This window comes from Alosa pseudoharengus, unplaced genomic scaffold, assembly GCF_046254945.1.
Source record: "Alosa pseudoharengus isolate Yale_2024_CS ecotype anadromous, Long Island Sound unplaced genomic scaffold, YU_APseudo_1.1 YU_APseudo_1.1_scf_20, whole genome shotgun sequence".
Lineage (NCBI taxonomy): Eukaryota > Metazoa > Chordata > Actinopteri > Clupeiformes > Clupeidae > Alosa > Alosa pseudoharengus.
In genome coordinates, this window is record NW_027468664.1 from 34,519,732 (window position 1) to 34,537,415 (window position 17,684).

Sequence of the window (17,684 nt, forward strand, 5' to 3'; positions counted from 1 at the left end):
GCAATGTTGAGTTTGAATCCATTTGGCAGAATCCATTTGGCAAATTCTCAGTTAAATGTTTGTAGTAAATTAAATTATTGATTGAAGAAGATAAAAATGTTTTACCTGAAATCTTTGTTTTGGTCCAACTTGCCACAAGACCAACTTTTTTGCAGAGAACATATCTCTTTACCCTTATAATAAGTTATCACAGAGATGTTGGTTACAGAAGATGTAGAACACTTTGATTTTTTGTTTGGTTTGAAGGTTACAAAACAAAACATCTTTGACACATTTGAATGATGAGGAATGTAAACAATGGGTACCCTAAATGGTTGTGCTTAACTCTCTTATTCTTACCAAGGTTAACTTCCCTTTGACCATTTTAACTACACTTTGATTCTTAGCCTATCAGCAGCACCCGTAGCCTAGACCTCATGTAAATTAGGCTAGCCTACAGTCTGGTTACACATTGTATTGTAAAGGTTTGTCAGCTTTTAGCTCATAGGCCTATCATAGTGGTCCAGACAGAAATCATGTCACCTGTTATCTTGCCCTTAGATATTAAGGTCGCAGGGCGTCATCGCGCAAGGGCCAATAGGCGCGCACTGAAACTTTAGGTTAGGCTGTATTGCGGTGTGGCTGTCGGCAGGCTATCTTAAATATTTATTTTTGCCAGTAACTGTCATAATATGATTCGATCCACAGTCAGGGAGATCCTACGGTTGCAGACCGTCCGGTATTACTCGGGAGGGCTCAGATCTGTTTATCATAAAACTTTAGACAATGTCGAGCAGATCCTGCCGACGAAGTTAAGACCACTCTACAATCATCCAGCAGGTAAATCATTTTTTCTAAAACGTTTCAAGGTTCTTCTGGTTAACGTTTAATTTGCTTTTCTGTTTCTCGATTTTGTCTGCAAAGTGTGGTTATGCAAACCTATCGTAAGCTTAAAACAGTCGATAGTCTAGGTTTACGTGGTGGTTATGGGATGTGTTCCCGTTTGGTTGTAGGCTATTAAATTAGAATTTTGATTTCTAATTCGACTCCAGGTGTGGACTTATAGCCTATGTTGGCCATAATGTGGACACAGTTGGGGACCTCGGATAGGGGTCTCAATCTCACGCCTAGACGCAGTCTCACCACACATGCCTTATTTCCTCCATGTAGAGGCTACAATTTGTTTAGACCTATTAGCCTAAAGAGTTGATCTGACGACGTCAATTTTCAAAATGTAGGCTTAGCTTCACACGCACTCCCTGTAGGCATATAAAATAAAATCAAATAAATGGACTAGCCTAATTACTTATAGGCTATCATTTAAAAAGTAAACGACATCTACACCTGCACCTTCAGTTCCGCGACTTGTTGTGACGTATTTCATCATTGGACAATGCACTTACATGTGATATGTGTGCAAATTTAACGAGTTGTAGACATCAGAATCTAAACTACCCAGATAGCAAAGTCTTTCTGGCCCTTATTTGGCCTGATTACTGTCTTTTATTTCGGCATATCCTACATACTGTGTGGAATGCAGGGCCAAGACTGGCCCAAACAATTTTCTCAAGTTAACAACAATTTACCATTCGCAAAGCCCTGCCCATTAAACGCAAATAAGCCAATGGCTGTCCAGTAGCTCTGCGCAGGCAGGCACACTGTCAACTTCAGCTTACAGCTCCATAGAAATGCATTAGGAGCCGTGATTTCTGTCCGGTTTTATGGGATTTAGTGATGTGAGTTGAAAAGGACCAAACGACATGTTAAGCGCAACCGCAAGTAGGCTACTGTCCACGAGTAGAGACCCAGCTATGTTTTACCACAGCTACCTTAGGCTCTTACATGCAGGTTGCTAACGGTGGGTTTCCACACCAAAATTTTGCGTCGCTCTCATTGAGGTTGAATGGAGACGAAATGCAAAACGAAGTTGGCGAAAGTTTAACTTTATTTAAATGAGGACCATTCGAGAACCAATCAGGTCCGCGTGTTTGTGTTTGGAGGCGGGAGTTACAAAAAAGTCTGACCAAGATGGCGGAGACTACCTGAGCTGTAACACGAAAATTTGTATGTGATTAAAATGTTTCTATACGAACATTGACACTTGTATCAACACGAATTGCGGTTTATATGCCACACAAACTTAGTCAGAGCACATACACCACTAAATAGACCACTATATTTAGTTTAAACACTCAAACTTTTTAGCTAGCTGACAGGCGAACTGCTAGTATGTTTGGACATTGGATTGCATTGTAAACCTAGCTAGACAGCTAGGCTACATGCTGCAACACAGGTATGAAATATATTATGTCTTATTGACCTTGTTGTTTCTATGAACATGAATTGTTGTTTATAGGCAACATCAACTTAGTCGAGGCATAAAGACCCCTGGATATCTTCATTAAGTACTTAAACGTTTGAACTAGCTGATTAGCCTAATTAGCACGCTTGCCTCCACTGGCTAGACACTGCAGTCAAAAGTTAGCGGTTTGGCCGTCATGCCCCTGAGGCGAAATTTCGCTGGCCGAAATTCGCGAGGTGTTTGGGAAACACAGCCAAGGTCGGGAGACTAGATTAGAAGCAGCAACTGTGCATCTGTAATCTTGTCTGCAGTTGTTCATTCAAGATCAACAGAGTAACACAAGTAACAAACTCATTTAAATTTCAGTAATTGTAATTGCGTTACTTGATTTACAAAAATACTTCGTTACATGCTCGTTACCACTAAAAGTAGTGGAATTACAGTATCACGTTACTTTGTAAGGCGTTACTCCCAACACTGCTTAGCAACGGTCTGTTATCGAGAAATAGCAGACCACTGAACGTTGGGAAGGCCCATTCAAGTGAATGGAGCATTCTGCAGCATTATGAAGCGCCGTGTAATAACTGCTGACAACGTTGCCTGTCTAACACAATTTTATCTTTGCCATAGACTTTGTTAGGATAAGAACAAACTAGTTAATTTGCATGCATGAGTAGCCTATTGAACTTAATTTGCGCTGTGGTGTTGATAATGCTAACCATTAGTGAACACCGAGCTGAACTGTCATTCTGTGCTGCAACAATCTTGGATTGTTCTGATTCTAGTAGCCTAGGCTACGGAGTGGTGTCTCCGTTGTGTGTGTGTGAGAGAGTGAAACACGGAGAGTGTGAGTTTTTTTGCCGTTGTAATAGCCTATGTGGTGGTCCTACTAGGGAGGCACAGATTTTATTTGAGGGGGCACCCCCCACACACCCTTTTGTTATGTCCATTCAGGCACAACAGGCATGCCTGATATAAAAAGCTGCTGAATTGTCCTCTGTATCCGTGCCCTTGTGCCTTAGTGCAGCTGGCTGACGGTAGGAAAAACATTTAAACATAGACCATGACTGGACTGCTTGATTGTGTGATTTTTCACTTTTTGGGTGGCCCTAGCACCACAATTAATGATCATATTTATTCTAAACAGGATTATTTGTTATATGTGGGAACCTTGCTCTTGCCAAAATTAATTTGAAGGGTATGGTACCGCTGGTGGGGGTTTTATGGGGGTCCAAAAACCCTCTCCGGCAGAGGTGACTCTTTTGGAACCCCATATTTGGACCCCCAAATGACGATGTGGGCACTTGGTGATCCTATGGGATTTATACCAGATAAAGAAACATATTTGTTCATTCTTTTAATGAAATAAAACCTTTGACTATGAAGCTCCATAATATGAATTTTATTCTTCATAATGCACCATTTTGGACGTTGTTTCCAGAACCCCTTATCCTCCATGAGAGACCCGCCATCAAACTTTTAAAGAACTAAATTAACAAGAATGTTACAAATGGGTTAAGAACACTACCAATAGAACAGAGTTTTCCTTGCCCCTGTCACTCTCCAAATAAAATTGAATTGAAAATTAAATTTAATAGTGTCTTTAACTATTATCCAAAAAAGCAGTGACATAATTTTGTCATGGTCCTTTTGGTCAAGTTTGTTTTGGCGAGCACTGCATCCATAGATGTCTGGCACACTGACACAACAAATGATATGTTGGAATGGCACCTAGAACAGACGTTATGGGCTTCCAAAAATGCCAAAAGATGAAATGTGAAATTCCAATGTGTCAATTAGGGCCATGGCAACCGAAATTCAAATGGACCGTTTGAGATATTGACCTGAAACTTCAGATTCCCTCGTTTGGTAACATAAGGCATACAGTATTTTCATAGCTTTTCAGATAAATCTGAGAGGTACCATGTACATGATACCCCGATATTGGCTGTTTTTACATGGAATGACCCTTCTGTCTTTACTCTCTGTTCAAGTGAAGCAGCCACAATAGGTTTTCCTGTTGCCTTGGGAGAAAAAACGCTCCCTACTGCATCTAGAAGGGGGTTATAAAATGGGGTAAATTTACATCAGACAAATGAAATTGACAATGCAGGCTAGTTTAATGTATTGTAGTAGACTGCAAATAATAATTGTACAAATAATACACACAAAGACATGCTTAAAACCAGCAACATTCACAGTCACATGCAGGGCTTTGAACCGATTTTTTTCCCCAATCGGTTCGTTCCGAACAGAAACGGAATTATTACGTTTCCGGTTATGAGTTCCACCAATAAATTGACGTTCCCGAACCGGTTAGAACAAAAAAATACTGTTCCCGGAACGGTTAATTTCGTTCCTGTCAGCTGTTTAATGCTATAGAATTATGTCACATCTTTCTCATCCAGCTTAAACCAAATGTAATAATATTACAACCATTATTACATAATAATAATTATATTATTAATAATAATAATTATATTATTAATAATAATAATAATTAAATAGGCCTACAATTATTTCAAATGTGTAGTTTATTGTTAAAAGAGAAAATTTCCACACAAACGTAACGACATTATTAAGACAAGTGGTTATGCCACTCGGGCAACAACAAATTCCAACTGTCGGGGGGAAAGGCCATCCAGTAGGCCTAATGTTCGCTAGTCCATCATTAACGTGGAGTCGACAAATATAGCTATTGATATTGTGTTTGGAATGAGCGTTTTAATTAACGATGGATCATAATTTACCTCTTATTTAAGATGTGGAGTGGAGACTTTGTAATCCACCGCTCTCTCTCCATTCAGTCAGCGAATGTCTGATGTGATGTCACACAGGAAGTGAACCTCAGCCGTCATGGTAACGTGCGCAGGAAAATAATTACTTTTTTTTTTTTTTGTTAATTAGGCAACGAAAACTTTGAGGAACGAATTAAACCGGTATTAACCGGTTACCATTATTTTTAAATAAGTGTTCCTGTTCCAGAACATAAAAAATAATAACGTTTCCGGTTTCGTTTCTGTTCCCTGTAAAATACAAAAAGTTCCCGGTTTTCGTTTTCGTTCCTTGAACCGGTTCAAAGCCCTGGTCACATGTATGTCTACAGCAATTCCCTAACATATTAACATCCAGCTTGACTCATTTTCACTGACCCCAGCTAAATCAGCACGTACTGTAACCTGAGGGTTGTAATTGATGACCGACTTAACTTCTCTGAGTATGTAGCTTCAATTGCAAAATCATGTTGGTTTATCCTCTACAACAATGTTTCCCAAAGACTGGGTCGCGACCCACGGGTGGGTCGTAGGACATTTTATTTGGGTCGCCAGCACAATTTATGTTGTCTAATAGGCCTAACTTATACCATTTAGCCAGGAAAGCTATCAGTTTTCTATTATGATAGTTTGTTTACCACAGTCATGGCCCTCTGTGCAATTTTGAATTTACTGTAGAATAGCTCTGAAACTGGGTGGCAAACGCGTCGCAGAGGGGACAGCGTGGACATCACACTCGCAAAATGAAACATTTCTGTGGGGCGTCTGCCATGGAGCAGTTGGAAAATGCAAGGGACATAAATCAGCCTATTTGCACAAATATTAACGGACACCAGCTCTTCAACTTGACCGATTAAAATTTAGTCAACAAAAGCAGACATCCGTACTGTATACCGGACATGGCTATTCAATTTGCGACTATCATCGAGTTTTTGCTCGTCAATGCGCACCAGACTGCACTAGACTGTGAATCAGTCAGGTCTCACACAGCCCTGCTCTGATTGGACCAGAAGAAGAAGACAAGAACCGGGAGCTGTGGATTTTTGCAAAACAAATAACAGGCTCTAGGTGGAGGTAGAAGTGCAGGGTTTTTTCTAAATACGGCTGATTTATGTTGTTCTGTCGGAGCATAGTGTCGGTTTCAGTGAATATGATCCAAAAAATCTTGCCAGCTGCAGCTTTAATGTAGTCTTTCAATGCTATTGTCATTGCTATTATATTCTTGATTGAATGGACATTATTGTTTATTATTGATTTCCTTCATTTTCATTGTTTATTTTATTATTGATTGAATTGGCATTGTTGTTTATTATTGCTATTGCCATTTGGCAGACGCTTTATTTGGACAAAAGCGTCTGCAAAATCCCATAACCATAACTATTCTGTGTGGTCCTAATTCATGTAACATTAAGTTCAACATGTTCTTTTTGAAAAGCAGTGTTTCCTTGCTTTGCGGGATGGGTGTGTCGCAAGGGGGAAAAATCCATAAACCCATACATCCGTTATTGATTCATTAGCAATTTGCCTGACATTGTAGGCTATTTGAAATCACGTTTCATTAAGTTACTTCCAAGCCGAATTATATTTCATCTGCATTACCATTTTTGTATATGTCCATGAGAATATTATGAGTCAAAATACTGAATTTTTTTAGTGGCAGGGTGCCAAAATAGCAACACAAACTTTGAGGCTATTTTATGTCAAAGTAGCCTTAATGATCACAAAATGCATGCATGTAGACTATTTCAGTTTATTAAAGCTGAACTGTGGTTCAATACATGGTTTCATAACAGGCCAAATGGAAAATAAATGTTAAATATAGCCTAGACAGTGTTTCCTCTAGGATTTTTTTAAGCAGTGGGGACAGGCCAGTCCGAACACTCACACGCCCCCCCCCCCCCCCGCCCCGTCCCAGCACCACGGAACTGACAACTGACACTTCGCTGCAACAGAAACAATTATATTTATTAACCTCTATTCACACACTCTATTCAATGAGGCATTATTTTCAGTTGTGATTGAACTGTATTTTTGGAGAATCTACAACAGGTCTGCAAAATGAATTTTACAAGAAATTCTTCGTGGGGAAACCAAAATTCAAAGAAGCCTTGCAGTGCACATTTAATTTTTCTTTTGGAAAAATAACTCCAAGGCTCGGTTATAGGGGAATTCAGAAAGAGGTGGTCCATTGATGCTGAGTAGCATACATGCTGTTAGATCAGGGGTGGGCAAACTTTTTGGCTCAAGGGCCACATTGGGTTTTGAAAATTGCCGCACAACAACCCCCCCACGACACATACATAAAAAACTATTGATTTTATAGCCTATAATTTAGTATGAAAAGTATTTCTTTTAAAATATGAATTGCTTAAAAATACTGCTAATTTTATGCAGTTTAACAAATGTATAAATTGTGCACTGTCGCTTTAAGACAGTCGCTTTAATTCACGTTTATTTCTCAATGATCTTCTGCCTGCACCGCTATGGCTAGTGCTGTACTGGGCCCTCTCACAGTTTTTAAATGGTCAGTAGTGGCCTTCATGATTTCCTTTTAAAAGTTTCTTATAAGAAGGAGATATCAATTATCAACAATGGCAAGCCAGCTGGAACCTGCGGCTCTCTCTCCCTCTCGTGAGTGCAGACGCGTTCCCAATTAAATGGATCGCATAATGTTCACGTTAGATCTGCTGCAAAGGAGATAACTAAGAGTTAACTTAGTTTAACATGATGTTATCTCTATTTAACATGATGTTTTGACATTGACATTGCAAGCGTTCTCTAAGGAGAATGAAAAGCAGTTTGCAGTAAGGCTAACCAACGTCGTTTCTATCGCAGGAAAAAAATAGCGAGCAGCCTGATAACCAAATTAAATGCTCGGCGGGCCGGATGAAAATGCTCGGCGGGCCGGATCCTATGAGGGTATATTGGGTGCAAAAGTGGCGAGCACATTTAACTTCAGATTTTGCATGTGCACACTAAAGTCGTAAATGTGTAACAGTAAAGTTGAAGTTGTACATATTTTTTTTATATCTTGTTAACACAAAATAGGGGCTACGGGTTCACAAATCCTTTTTACAGGTACACAAATCCTATCCTGTGAGTCACAACTTTCAAGAGTCATGCACTCGACACTTTTGCTCCAAACGTTGCAGCGCAGTTGGTGCGAAACACATTTGCACATCCGTGTTTCATAATCTGAGAACATGCACAACATTCGTGCATTTGTAAACCCAAATGTGAACTAATGCATCCGAAGTTGTGCATCTGTGAAATAATTTCTCATTAATAAAATTCTACAGATCGCTTTGATTTTCTTGCACGACTACAAGTCAATTGATACAAGTGCTCGAATCTGCTCCTACGAGTGACGAGTGACTTTTGCTCCTGGCTAGGTGATATAATAGGAGCAAAAAGATTTGTATGTGTGCACGTCGAGCGAATCGATCGAGAAAACAAGGCGGCCGGATCTGGATCCTGGATCGCGCTCAGACTACCATTGCCTGCTCATAAAGTAAGTAAAAAAAAAAAGGTTTTGCGTCCATCTCCCTACCCATTCATCTCGGTGGAATACTTCACGAACCCTTCGTTTAACATATGACAAACCATATATCAGAATAAACATCAGACCTTACCGAACAGAAAGGTGTAAAGCAGTCCCATGTACAGTTAGCCGTTCAAGAGTAATCCCGTTTTGAATTTGCAGTAAATTTCAACATATAATTTGGGATTTAAGTTTTACACTGTGTTTAAATTGTTCCACATTATTTCATAACCGGCCAAATACAAAATAAATAGTACAAATGTCGCCTACATGTTGGTAAATCTGAAGACAGCTGACTAAGAGTTTGTGAAAGTAGCCTTAATGATTACAAAATGCTAAGCTTGCATCTAGGCTATTTGAGTTTCTTAAAGCTGAGCTGTGCTTAAATTGTTTAATACATGATTTCATAACAGGCCAAATATGAAATAAATGTTAAATATAGCCTAGATATCTGCAGATATTAGATGATCAGATGATTTACAGTTATATGTAATATGTCATGTTTTATGTTTTTGTAATGTTTCATACAGTGATGCAGGTCTACTGCAGTGAATACAACTTTGATAATTTTTATAGCCTACTACTGTATTAACTTTGTCCATGGTGCCCTGACATGTGGCCTTTGTGCCCCCCACCAAATATGCCCAACTGAAGGCCAAGTGGCCTTGCCCCCAGAATGGTGAAATTCCAAGCCTGGTCACACTAGAGGTCAGTCGAGCTGCCTGTGAGTTTGACAAGCTTAACTTGTTATAACATCCACTAAATATAAGTCATACCTTAATTCTATCACTTGAAATATGAAGGTATTCCCTGCAACTAAGATGGGATAATTGGCTATGTTATACTAGAGAGGGTTAAAGCGGAGCAATCAAGGATCTTTGGTTATACTGAAGTTCAACAGTTAGCTAGTTAGATATTGGAGGTTATGGTAACTTGTGTAGTGTGTTATCTACGAGCTAAATTCATCCTCTACACTTGGGTATTGGAGGCAAATTAGGTTGGTAATGCATGTAGTTTCGGCATGAGTCAGTTACATATACGTAATTAAATTAATAACTATATAATAACTAGTGCTTTGTGAGGCTGGTCCTGGCCCACATCAAGACCTGCTTACCACCCTCATTGGACCCCTTCCAATTCGCCTACCGTCAGAAGCACAGAAGATGCCATCTCTATGGCACTTCACTCTGCCCTGTTCCACCTTGACAATAGCAACACATATGTGAAAATGCTGTTCATTGACCTCAGTTCAGCATTCAACACCATCATCCCCTCCAAACTGATCACCAAACTCAGTGAACTGGGCATCAATACCTCTGTAACTGGATTCTGGACTTTCTAACCAACAGACCACAGTCTGTTAGGTTAGATAACCTCACCACCTCAACCCTCACCCTGAACACCGGCGTACCACAGGGCTGTGTGCTGAGCCCTCTCCTTTACTACCTCTTCACCTACAACTGACACCTACATGTATACATGGCTCTTACAGCATTGTCAAGTTTGCAGATGACACTAAGGTGATTGGTCTACAGGGAGGAGGTCCAGCACCTAACATAGTGGTGCACTGATAACAACCTGGCTCTCAACACCAAGAAGACCAAAGAGCTCGTTGTGGACTTCAGGAAGTCCAAAGTTGGCACACACACACACACCCATTCTCATCAACGGGACTAAGGTGGAGCGTGTCACCAGTTTCAAGTTTCTGGGTGTCCACATCTCTGAGGACCTCTCTTGGACCCTCAACACCTCTACCCTGATCAAAAAGGCTCACCAGCGTCTCTTCTTTCTGAGGAGACTAAAGAAGGTCCATCTGTCTCCTCAGATCCTGGTGAACTTCTACCGCTGCACCATCGAAAGCGTCCAGGCAATCTATGAGAAAAAAATCACCCAACCCAAAACTAATTGCAACAGAAATTGTATTCAGTTCATGAAACCTTCCCATATCACATACCAAAAGTCCATGAAAATCCAAGTGGTGGAACATTGTCAAAATTGGAATTATTTGTGCATAGGTCAATGGCGAAAAGCTGCACCTTTGGCAGTTTTATTGAACTTTCATAGTGCAGGGGATATGTGAAAATTAGGTCAAATTCTTTCATATAAGCATGAAACTTGGTGAACTTGTACAGTTTGGAGCCCTGAACATTTTCAGATATAAAACCATTATTATAAAACCCTAATGGTCACGGTGGCAACCATTAAATGTTCCACTATAACTGAATTACACCTATATTCTTCATTATATCTCCTGAACCAAACATGGTATCTCAGAACAAGTGATGCCTACAGGGATGAGCAGTAGGCCATTTATGGTACATGTATTCTATATTTCAAATACAAAATATATTGTATATTCGTAATTTGTATTTGACTGGGTTGAATAAAATGGCTTTGTATTTTGTATCAAAATACTTTATAGGTATGTATTTTTGTAGTTTAAAATATTGACAACTATTTTTGGTAAAACCAATACTTTTGGTTATGTGATGACATAAAAGTGCAAAACATTGAATGTAGCCTCTGACTGGTTCTGACTTAGAAATTTGCCCACACTTGTGATAATATTGACATTCAGGAAGATGATCCAGTGCAAGTTGAGTAACTTTAGGCGGGTCAATATATAGGGTTCAGTATCAAAAAAATGGATACAAAAGATTTTTATGGATTCTGGTACTGCAAGATGGCCACCAAAATGGCTGCCAAGAGGTTAGAATGGCTATGGGCCCTATCATGACAGTCAACAGCATGGCGCAAAGCGTATAATCATCACGATGCAACACTATTCTACTTTAGAATATTGTACACGTATTTCTATTAAGTTTTTCGTCATGCCCGTCTCTTTTATTGAGCAACGCACCAAGGGGTGTGGCAATTAACGACCTAAGGAGGGGTCTAGCGCATTATCTAAAAATCGCTATCTTATACTAGGCTACCTAAATATGCGAGTGGCGAGTTGTTTATATGTTATTTTAAAGGGACACTAGGCAAGCCTGATGCTTTTTCTCTACGAAACTCCCCCACGCTCGGTCTGAAGCTCTTTTCCTTTTTGTTTGCATCTTCTGTCAAGGGTTTTCGCTGCTTCTTCTATAGCTATAACTCTGCCATTATACACACCTTTGCAACAATCGCGTTTCGTTAGCCTGCCTCTGTGCTGTGGATGCAGGATGTAAACTGATTCTGCTTCGGTCGGCGGGTACGATACACTAAACTTGCAAGCGGGATATTTTTCCTACAGGCATAGTGGCGGGCGAGAGAGTCTTCATTCGCCCTGTAATGAGTCATTTAACCATATACCGACTTACGAAGATGAGTAATTAACACAAAAACGTTGCCTGGTGTCCCTTTAAGAGTGCATTATCAACAGTGATGGGCGAGTGCAAAATTACACCCTGCTTTTCTCGTCCACAGGAATGTGCACCAGCGCACATCCATGCAAAACATTACAAATTACACGATTACAATGGGGAACATAATTATAATAAAGATATCAGGAAATACGTCTCACAATGAGTAATTATTCACCATCATTTGCAAATTGATAATGACGGTTAAAAGTGAATAGGCGAGAGGCACATATGGAGCACATCTGAAGACGCACTGTCACGAGATGTAAGCAACTCCTCTGCAGGATAAATGTCCTTAGGTTTCTTATTTATTTAAACACTATTGGGGTAAGTTTTGCCTTTTTCAGGCTATTTTGTCAATGGTAACATATTGTCAGTCAATAGTAAAAGTATTTAACTGTGTATAACTGTTTTGTCGTTGACTATGACACCATGGAGAAGTTAGTTTCATTTTGATAATGAGTTCAAATAATACACAAGTGCAGATGTGTGTAGGCTATACTCTGCTAGGTTTTAGTAAAGCATATTTTAGTGGAATACCTGTTCCATACGGCCTCGCATGCAAGCAGATTCCTTCAAATGCGCCGCTGACTATCAAAATATCAATGCGCTTTTTGAAGTCACACTGCTTGCTGTTAAAGGGAATGACAGATGTCACTCTCATTAGTTTAAAGGATGTTACGCCCAAAACACACCCATGACTAATTAAGAAACATAAGATCCACCTTTTTGCCGGACTTTTGAAAACAAAACCACACCCAATGTGGACTGGACAAACCCCTAAGCTAACAAATATAGCTCTATATCTCAATTACTATTCAGCCCACAGGGGTGAATCTGAGGACAAATGATGGTCAAATTAAACAATAATATGATTTTAAATGTTAACATTGAACATTTTGGAATGCTCTAGCTTTTTCAGCGATATATTAAAATCAATGTGTTTTAATACAGAGTAAATGCAATACAGGAATATGTACCATGTCCAAGGCATGGAGGAAGATGATACTTAACTGGTATTATATCTCATCTAGAGGGCATATGCTTTCAGAAAATATATAGTTTAGGGTGGTTAATGTGTTTTCCCTGGACATTATAGGCCAAAATGTATCCACTTTACACTAGATTCAGCTTTACAGAATAGAGGGCATGTATTGTGCATGGCATGGAGGAAGATGGGAAATGTCTGAAATTGTGTAATATCTCTTCTAGAGGGTATATGCTTTCAGAAAAATATATAGTTTAGGGCAGGGATGTCAAACTCAGGCCCGCGGGCCATTTTTGGCCCGCGGGCTGCTTATTTGTGGCCCGCGAGGTCATTATTCAATCTGTATTAGAAGTGGCCCGCCGCGTAGTTTATACAGCGCATCCATATCTGAGCTAGCCCGACAGTATTCTCTTCAGCGCATCCGCGTTAGAGCTGACCCAGCACGCTATTCTATTCAGCGCATGAGCGCAGCCCATTAAGTTGCTACACTGTACATCGATAACACTTCAAATCCCAAAATGCGTTGCATCATTAATGTCGCCACGTATCCATGCAACCAGACAAACTATCAACGAAAATGGCGAAGCGAAAGATTGATAATTGGAGCTTTCAAGATAGGTGGGAAAACGATTATACGTTCATATTATTCAAGGACAAACTCGTTTGCTTGGTATGTGGATTCACCGTAGCTGTCACTAAAGAGTACAACATAAAACGGCACTACGAAACTAAACATGAAGACAAATACAAAGATCTGGATGCGAAGCTTAAGCTACAGAAGGTGGGAGAATTGAAAGCAAGTCTGGTTTCAAGGCAGACTACCCAAGCCAAGTTACAAGTGATGATGCTGCAAGAGCGAGTTTTACTGTTGCACAGGATATCGCGCAAACAGCACGGCCATTCTCAGAGGGAGAGTTTGTTAACTGTTAATAGTTACAATTACAATTTTGATAATTGTTAAATGTTATTTACAATTTTTATAGTTCACCTGCAAAAAATAGGCCAATATATTTTTTCTATTAGGCTATATTCAGAAATGCCTGCATTCTATTTTTTTCTTGTGTGTATATAGTTTTAATTCAATAAAAACATTGGTTATTCAATAAATGTTGCGCTTGGCCCGCGACATACTCCCAGTTCTTAATTTTGGCCCCCTGTGAATTTGAGTTTGACACCCCTGGTTTAGGGTGTTTAATTTGTTCATGACTGTACATGCCAAAATGTATCCACTGTACACTAGATTCGCCTTTGCAGAATAGAGGGCAATGTGTTGTGCATGGCATGAAGGAAGATGAGACATGTCTTAACTGGTGTTATATCTCATCTACAAGTAATATGCTTTCAGAAAATATATAGTTTAGGGTATTTAATCTGTTTTTCATAGACAGTATAGGCTAAAATGTATCCGCTTTACACTAGATTCGCCTATACAGAATATAGGGCAATGTATGTGCATGGCATGGAGGAAGATGGGAAATATCCTAAATGCCGTTTTATCTCCTCTGGAGGGTTTATGCTTTCAGAAAATATATAGTTTAGGGTGTTTAATTTGCTTTCCCTAGAAAGTATATGTTAAAATGTGTCCGCTTTACACTAGATTCGCCTATACAGAATAGATGGCAATTTATTGTGCATTGCATGGAGGAAGATGGGACATGTCCTAATCGGTGTCACATCACTTCTAGAGGTTATATGCTTTTAGAAAATATATAGTTTATGATGCTTAATTTGTTTCCCTTAATAGTGCAGGCCAAAATGTATCAGCTGTTCACTTGATTCGCCTATACAGAATAGAGGAGTATGTATTATGCATGGTATGAAGGAAGATGGGACATACGTTGATTAATGCTATATTTCATGTACAGGGCATATGCTTTTAGTAGTAGGCATGCATTTGAATTATTAAGCTTAAACTATATTTATTAGTATAGCATGCACCTTTTGCCAGACGTCACAACAGTCACCTCTTTGGAGGCTAGCTGCAGTTAGCTCCACCTATTTGTCGAATTTGGACATTATCATGTCCATTTTCAACTTTGCCTTTACAATTTTCCTTCATTCATTCACTTACATAAACATACTGTGCTGTCTGATTACTGTTTTAGCCAAAATTGTGCAAAGTAAAGAGGCATCATACAGGCCCCTCTGATTGGACAGACAGTCTCTCAGTCAACCCCCGGGCAAGAGGTCAATTACTATGTCTATAAGTCTTGGAAAATGATGGACTGATACTTTCGTGTGATAGGCCTATACTGTATATGATTCAGTGACCTCTAAATCAGACCACCAAAAACACTTTCCTAGGCTAAATAATGCTTAACTATGTGTTTGTATAACTTTAACATTGTGGAACACTTACATGCAAAAACACACTGGCTCTAAGACTCAACAACCATTTCCATTGATTCAAAGGGCCAAAATGTAAAAATAGACACCAATTAGCAACAAACCAGTCTGAAATAAGCCTGTACTAACTCTTTGAAAATAAAAGAATGTTCCTCAACAATGCAATATTCTAAAATTCCATGTTAAGTTAGATGGGGTCAGATATTCTTTAGAATGCTTATTCTATAACATTCTAATAACAGTTTTGTCAGTATTTGCTGAAGGATAATGCATAAAACAACCCTCATTTTAACATATTTCCACCAACTGGATTTTCATGGACTTTTACTATGGTGTTTAGATATATAATTGAAGATATATATAATTGAAATATAAAAATGTGAAAATAAATTCTGTTGCAATTAGGTTTGGGTCAGACCTTACTTTGCCTGGACTAAACTGTGTCACAGTTTGGTATGGCAACTGCTCTGCACATGACTAGAAAGCACTGCAGAGGGTGGTGAAAACTGCATGACCGGTTTCTCAGTCCCCTCCATAGGGGCCATCCAGAGCAAGCGATGCTTGCATAAGGCGCGCAGCATCATCAAAGACTTCTCACCCCAACCACAGACTGTTCACCCCACTCCCCTCCGGGAGGTGTTACAGGTCTCTCCGCACCCGAACCAGCAGGTTCAGAGGAAGCTTCTTTCCTGCGGCTGTCACCCTACTAAACTCTAGCTCTGCATCCCGGTGACATCCAACAAACTAAGCCCCCATCACCCCCCGCCCTGCCCCCGCCCGATGCCTCCTTGCCTGTGCCTGTTGAGGTGTCCACGACCATGGCAGCCTTGACAGGGACAACAAGGAGGCGGACATCCCCCCCCCACAACTGCACTACCCTATCCCATCCATAGTGTCTAGTGTCTAGAATTAGCGTGCTAGCCGACTAGCCCCGGGTCGTCCAGTCTTGCAATACCAGTTTATGTCTGAGGTGGCGACAGGGAGTAACATACCGGCCAAACCGTCTTCAGTGCAGCCCAGAGCAGTCGAGAAAGAGACAACGCAATTACGCACGCTCTGCTCCCACCCCCTCCTGCTCCTCCCCTCCCCCACGGAGTTCAAGTTCTACAGTGAAGTGTACTGCGAGAATGGCCGAAAGTTCTAGGAAGAGACCGAAGAGACCTCCATTGCCTCCAGCTAAAAAAAACTCGATCTGAGGCGAAAAGAATATCAGATGGGAAGCAAGCAAATACACGTTAATCTAGGGAGTGCTTTCCACCGATGGAGACAGCTTGTATAGCAAGGAGATGCAGTTCGATTCTGAACTTGCGACATTTCTTCTTGACTGGTAAGTAAACATCTGTTAAACATAATTCATAATTTTGATTAAGCAAAGGAGATATTGTAGAATTAGCTCTCGAGCCACTAGGTAATGTTTGTCAGCTGTAGATCGCGGTAAATTGACTTCGTTCGACCGCCATTGCTAACGTTACCAACCTAGCGATAGCGTTCTTGCTGCATATGCTAAGCAGTTTGCCAAATACTATGATTTGTACGTGACCAAGTTTTGTGTCCTACACAATACATAGAGTGTAATGTTCCAATATGCAATAAATACATTTTGATATTGATGAATGTTCACTAACTTGTGGTCTCGCTAACGAATGATGTTGGCAGCATTAGATACTAAAATTACAACTAATGCTAGCTCTACACGATTAGGATAACTTTCAGCTACGTTAGAATACTATCCTCTATCTCCGGTAACGTTATAAGTTGCTTAGATTGTGTCGGGCCTGTTGCAAAATAGCATCACCATTTTCCTTTGAAGCTCTTCAAACATGTCACAATATGCCCATGTGTGTGTTTGTATCTGTTTTCACAGGATCAGAATTCCAGTCCAGTCTTCCCCTATGAAGGTGTAACGATTACATTGCTGTTGCCCAACAGGTAGGAAAATGTAATATCATCTAATTTCAGTAATGTGGCAAAATGCTTAGCTAATGCCCAGGTAGTAATTTGTTTCCTGCTGCAGAGGTTCCTAAAAAGTTGGTCAAGCAAACCCTGCTCCCCAGACAGATGCCAGTGTTGCTGTTTCATAAGCTGTTTGTAATATTTAGAGGAATCTAGTTATCTTTGTAAGTAGGCTTTAAAAAACAGTAGAAACAGTGACTAGTGACACAGTAGCTTTATGTTTAAGAACTAATTCCAGCAGTTTTCACAATCACAATGGGGTCCCAACCCCCAGATTAAGAGGTCCTGTCCTGCTCTGATTTGTTCATGTTCTTTCATTCACATTAGTGTGTCAACAGGTTGAATTTCCTGCTGCAGATCACCTCTTCATTTCCTGTGGCTCATCAACATGAAGCCTGACTCGTTAGCCCAACTTCTTGCTGTTGAAGACTACTAAGGACTATCCATGTGCCCA

The 17,684-nt window shown here is 40.1% G+C and overlaps 1 protein-coding gene and 1 long non-coding RNA gene across 3 annotated transcripts in view; both read left to right on the top strand.

Annotated features, from left to right (window-relative positions):
- Positions 1-610: 610 nt before the first annotated feature.
- Positions 611-17,684, top strand: part of LOC143136769 (mitochondrial pyruvate carrier 2-like) — an 88,926-nt gene continuing 71,852 nt past the window's right edge. For both annotated transcript variants that reach the window (XM_076297458.1, XM_076297457.1), the window contains exon 1: positions 611-819. In XM_076297458.1, coding sequence (XP_076153573.1) covers positions 672-819 — 148 coding nt within the window. In that variant the 5' untranslated portion in view covers positions 611-671. The remainder of the gene's footprint in view (positions 820-17,684) is intronic.
- Positions 16,213-17,660, top strand: LOC143136767 (uncharacterized). Its single transcript, XR_012989442.1, has 3 exons — positions 16,213-16,604; positions 17,142-17,206; positions 17,569-17,660. It is a non-coding gene; the product is annotated as an uncharacterized LOC143136767 (long non-coding RNA).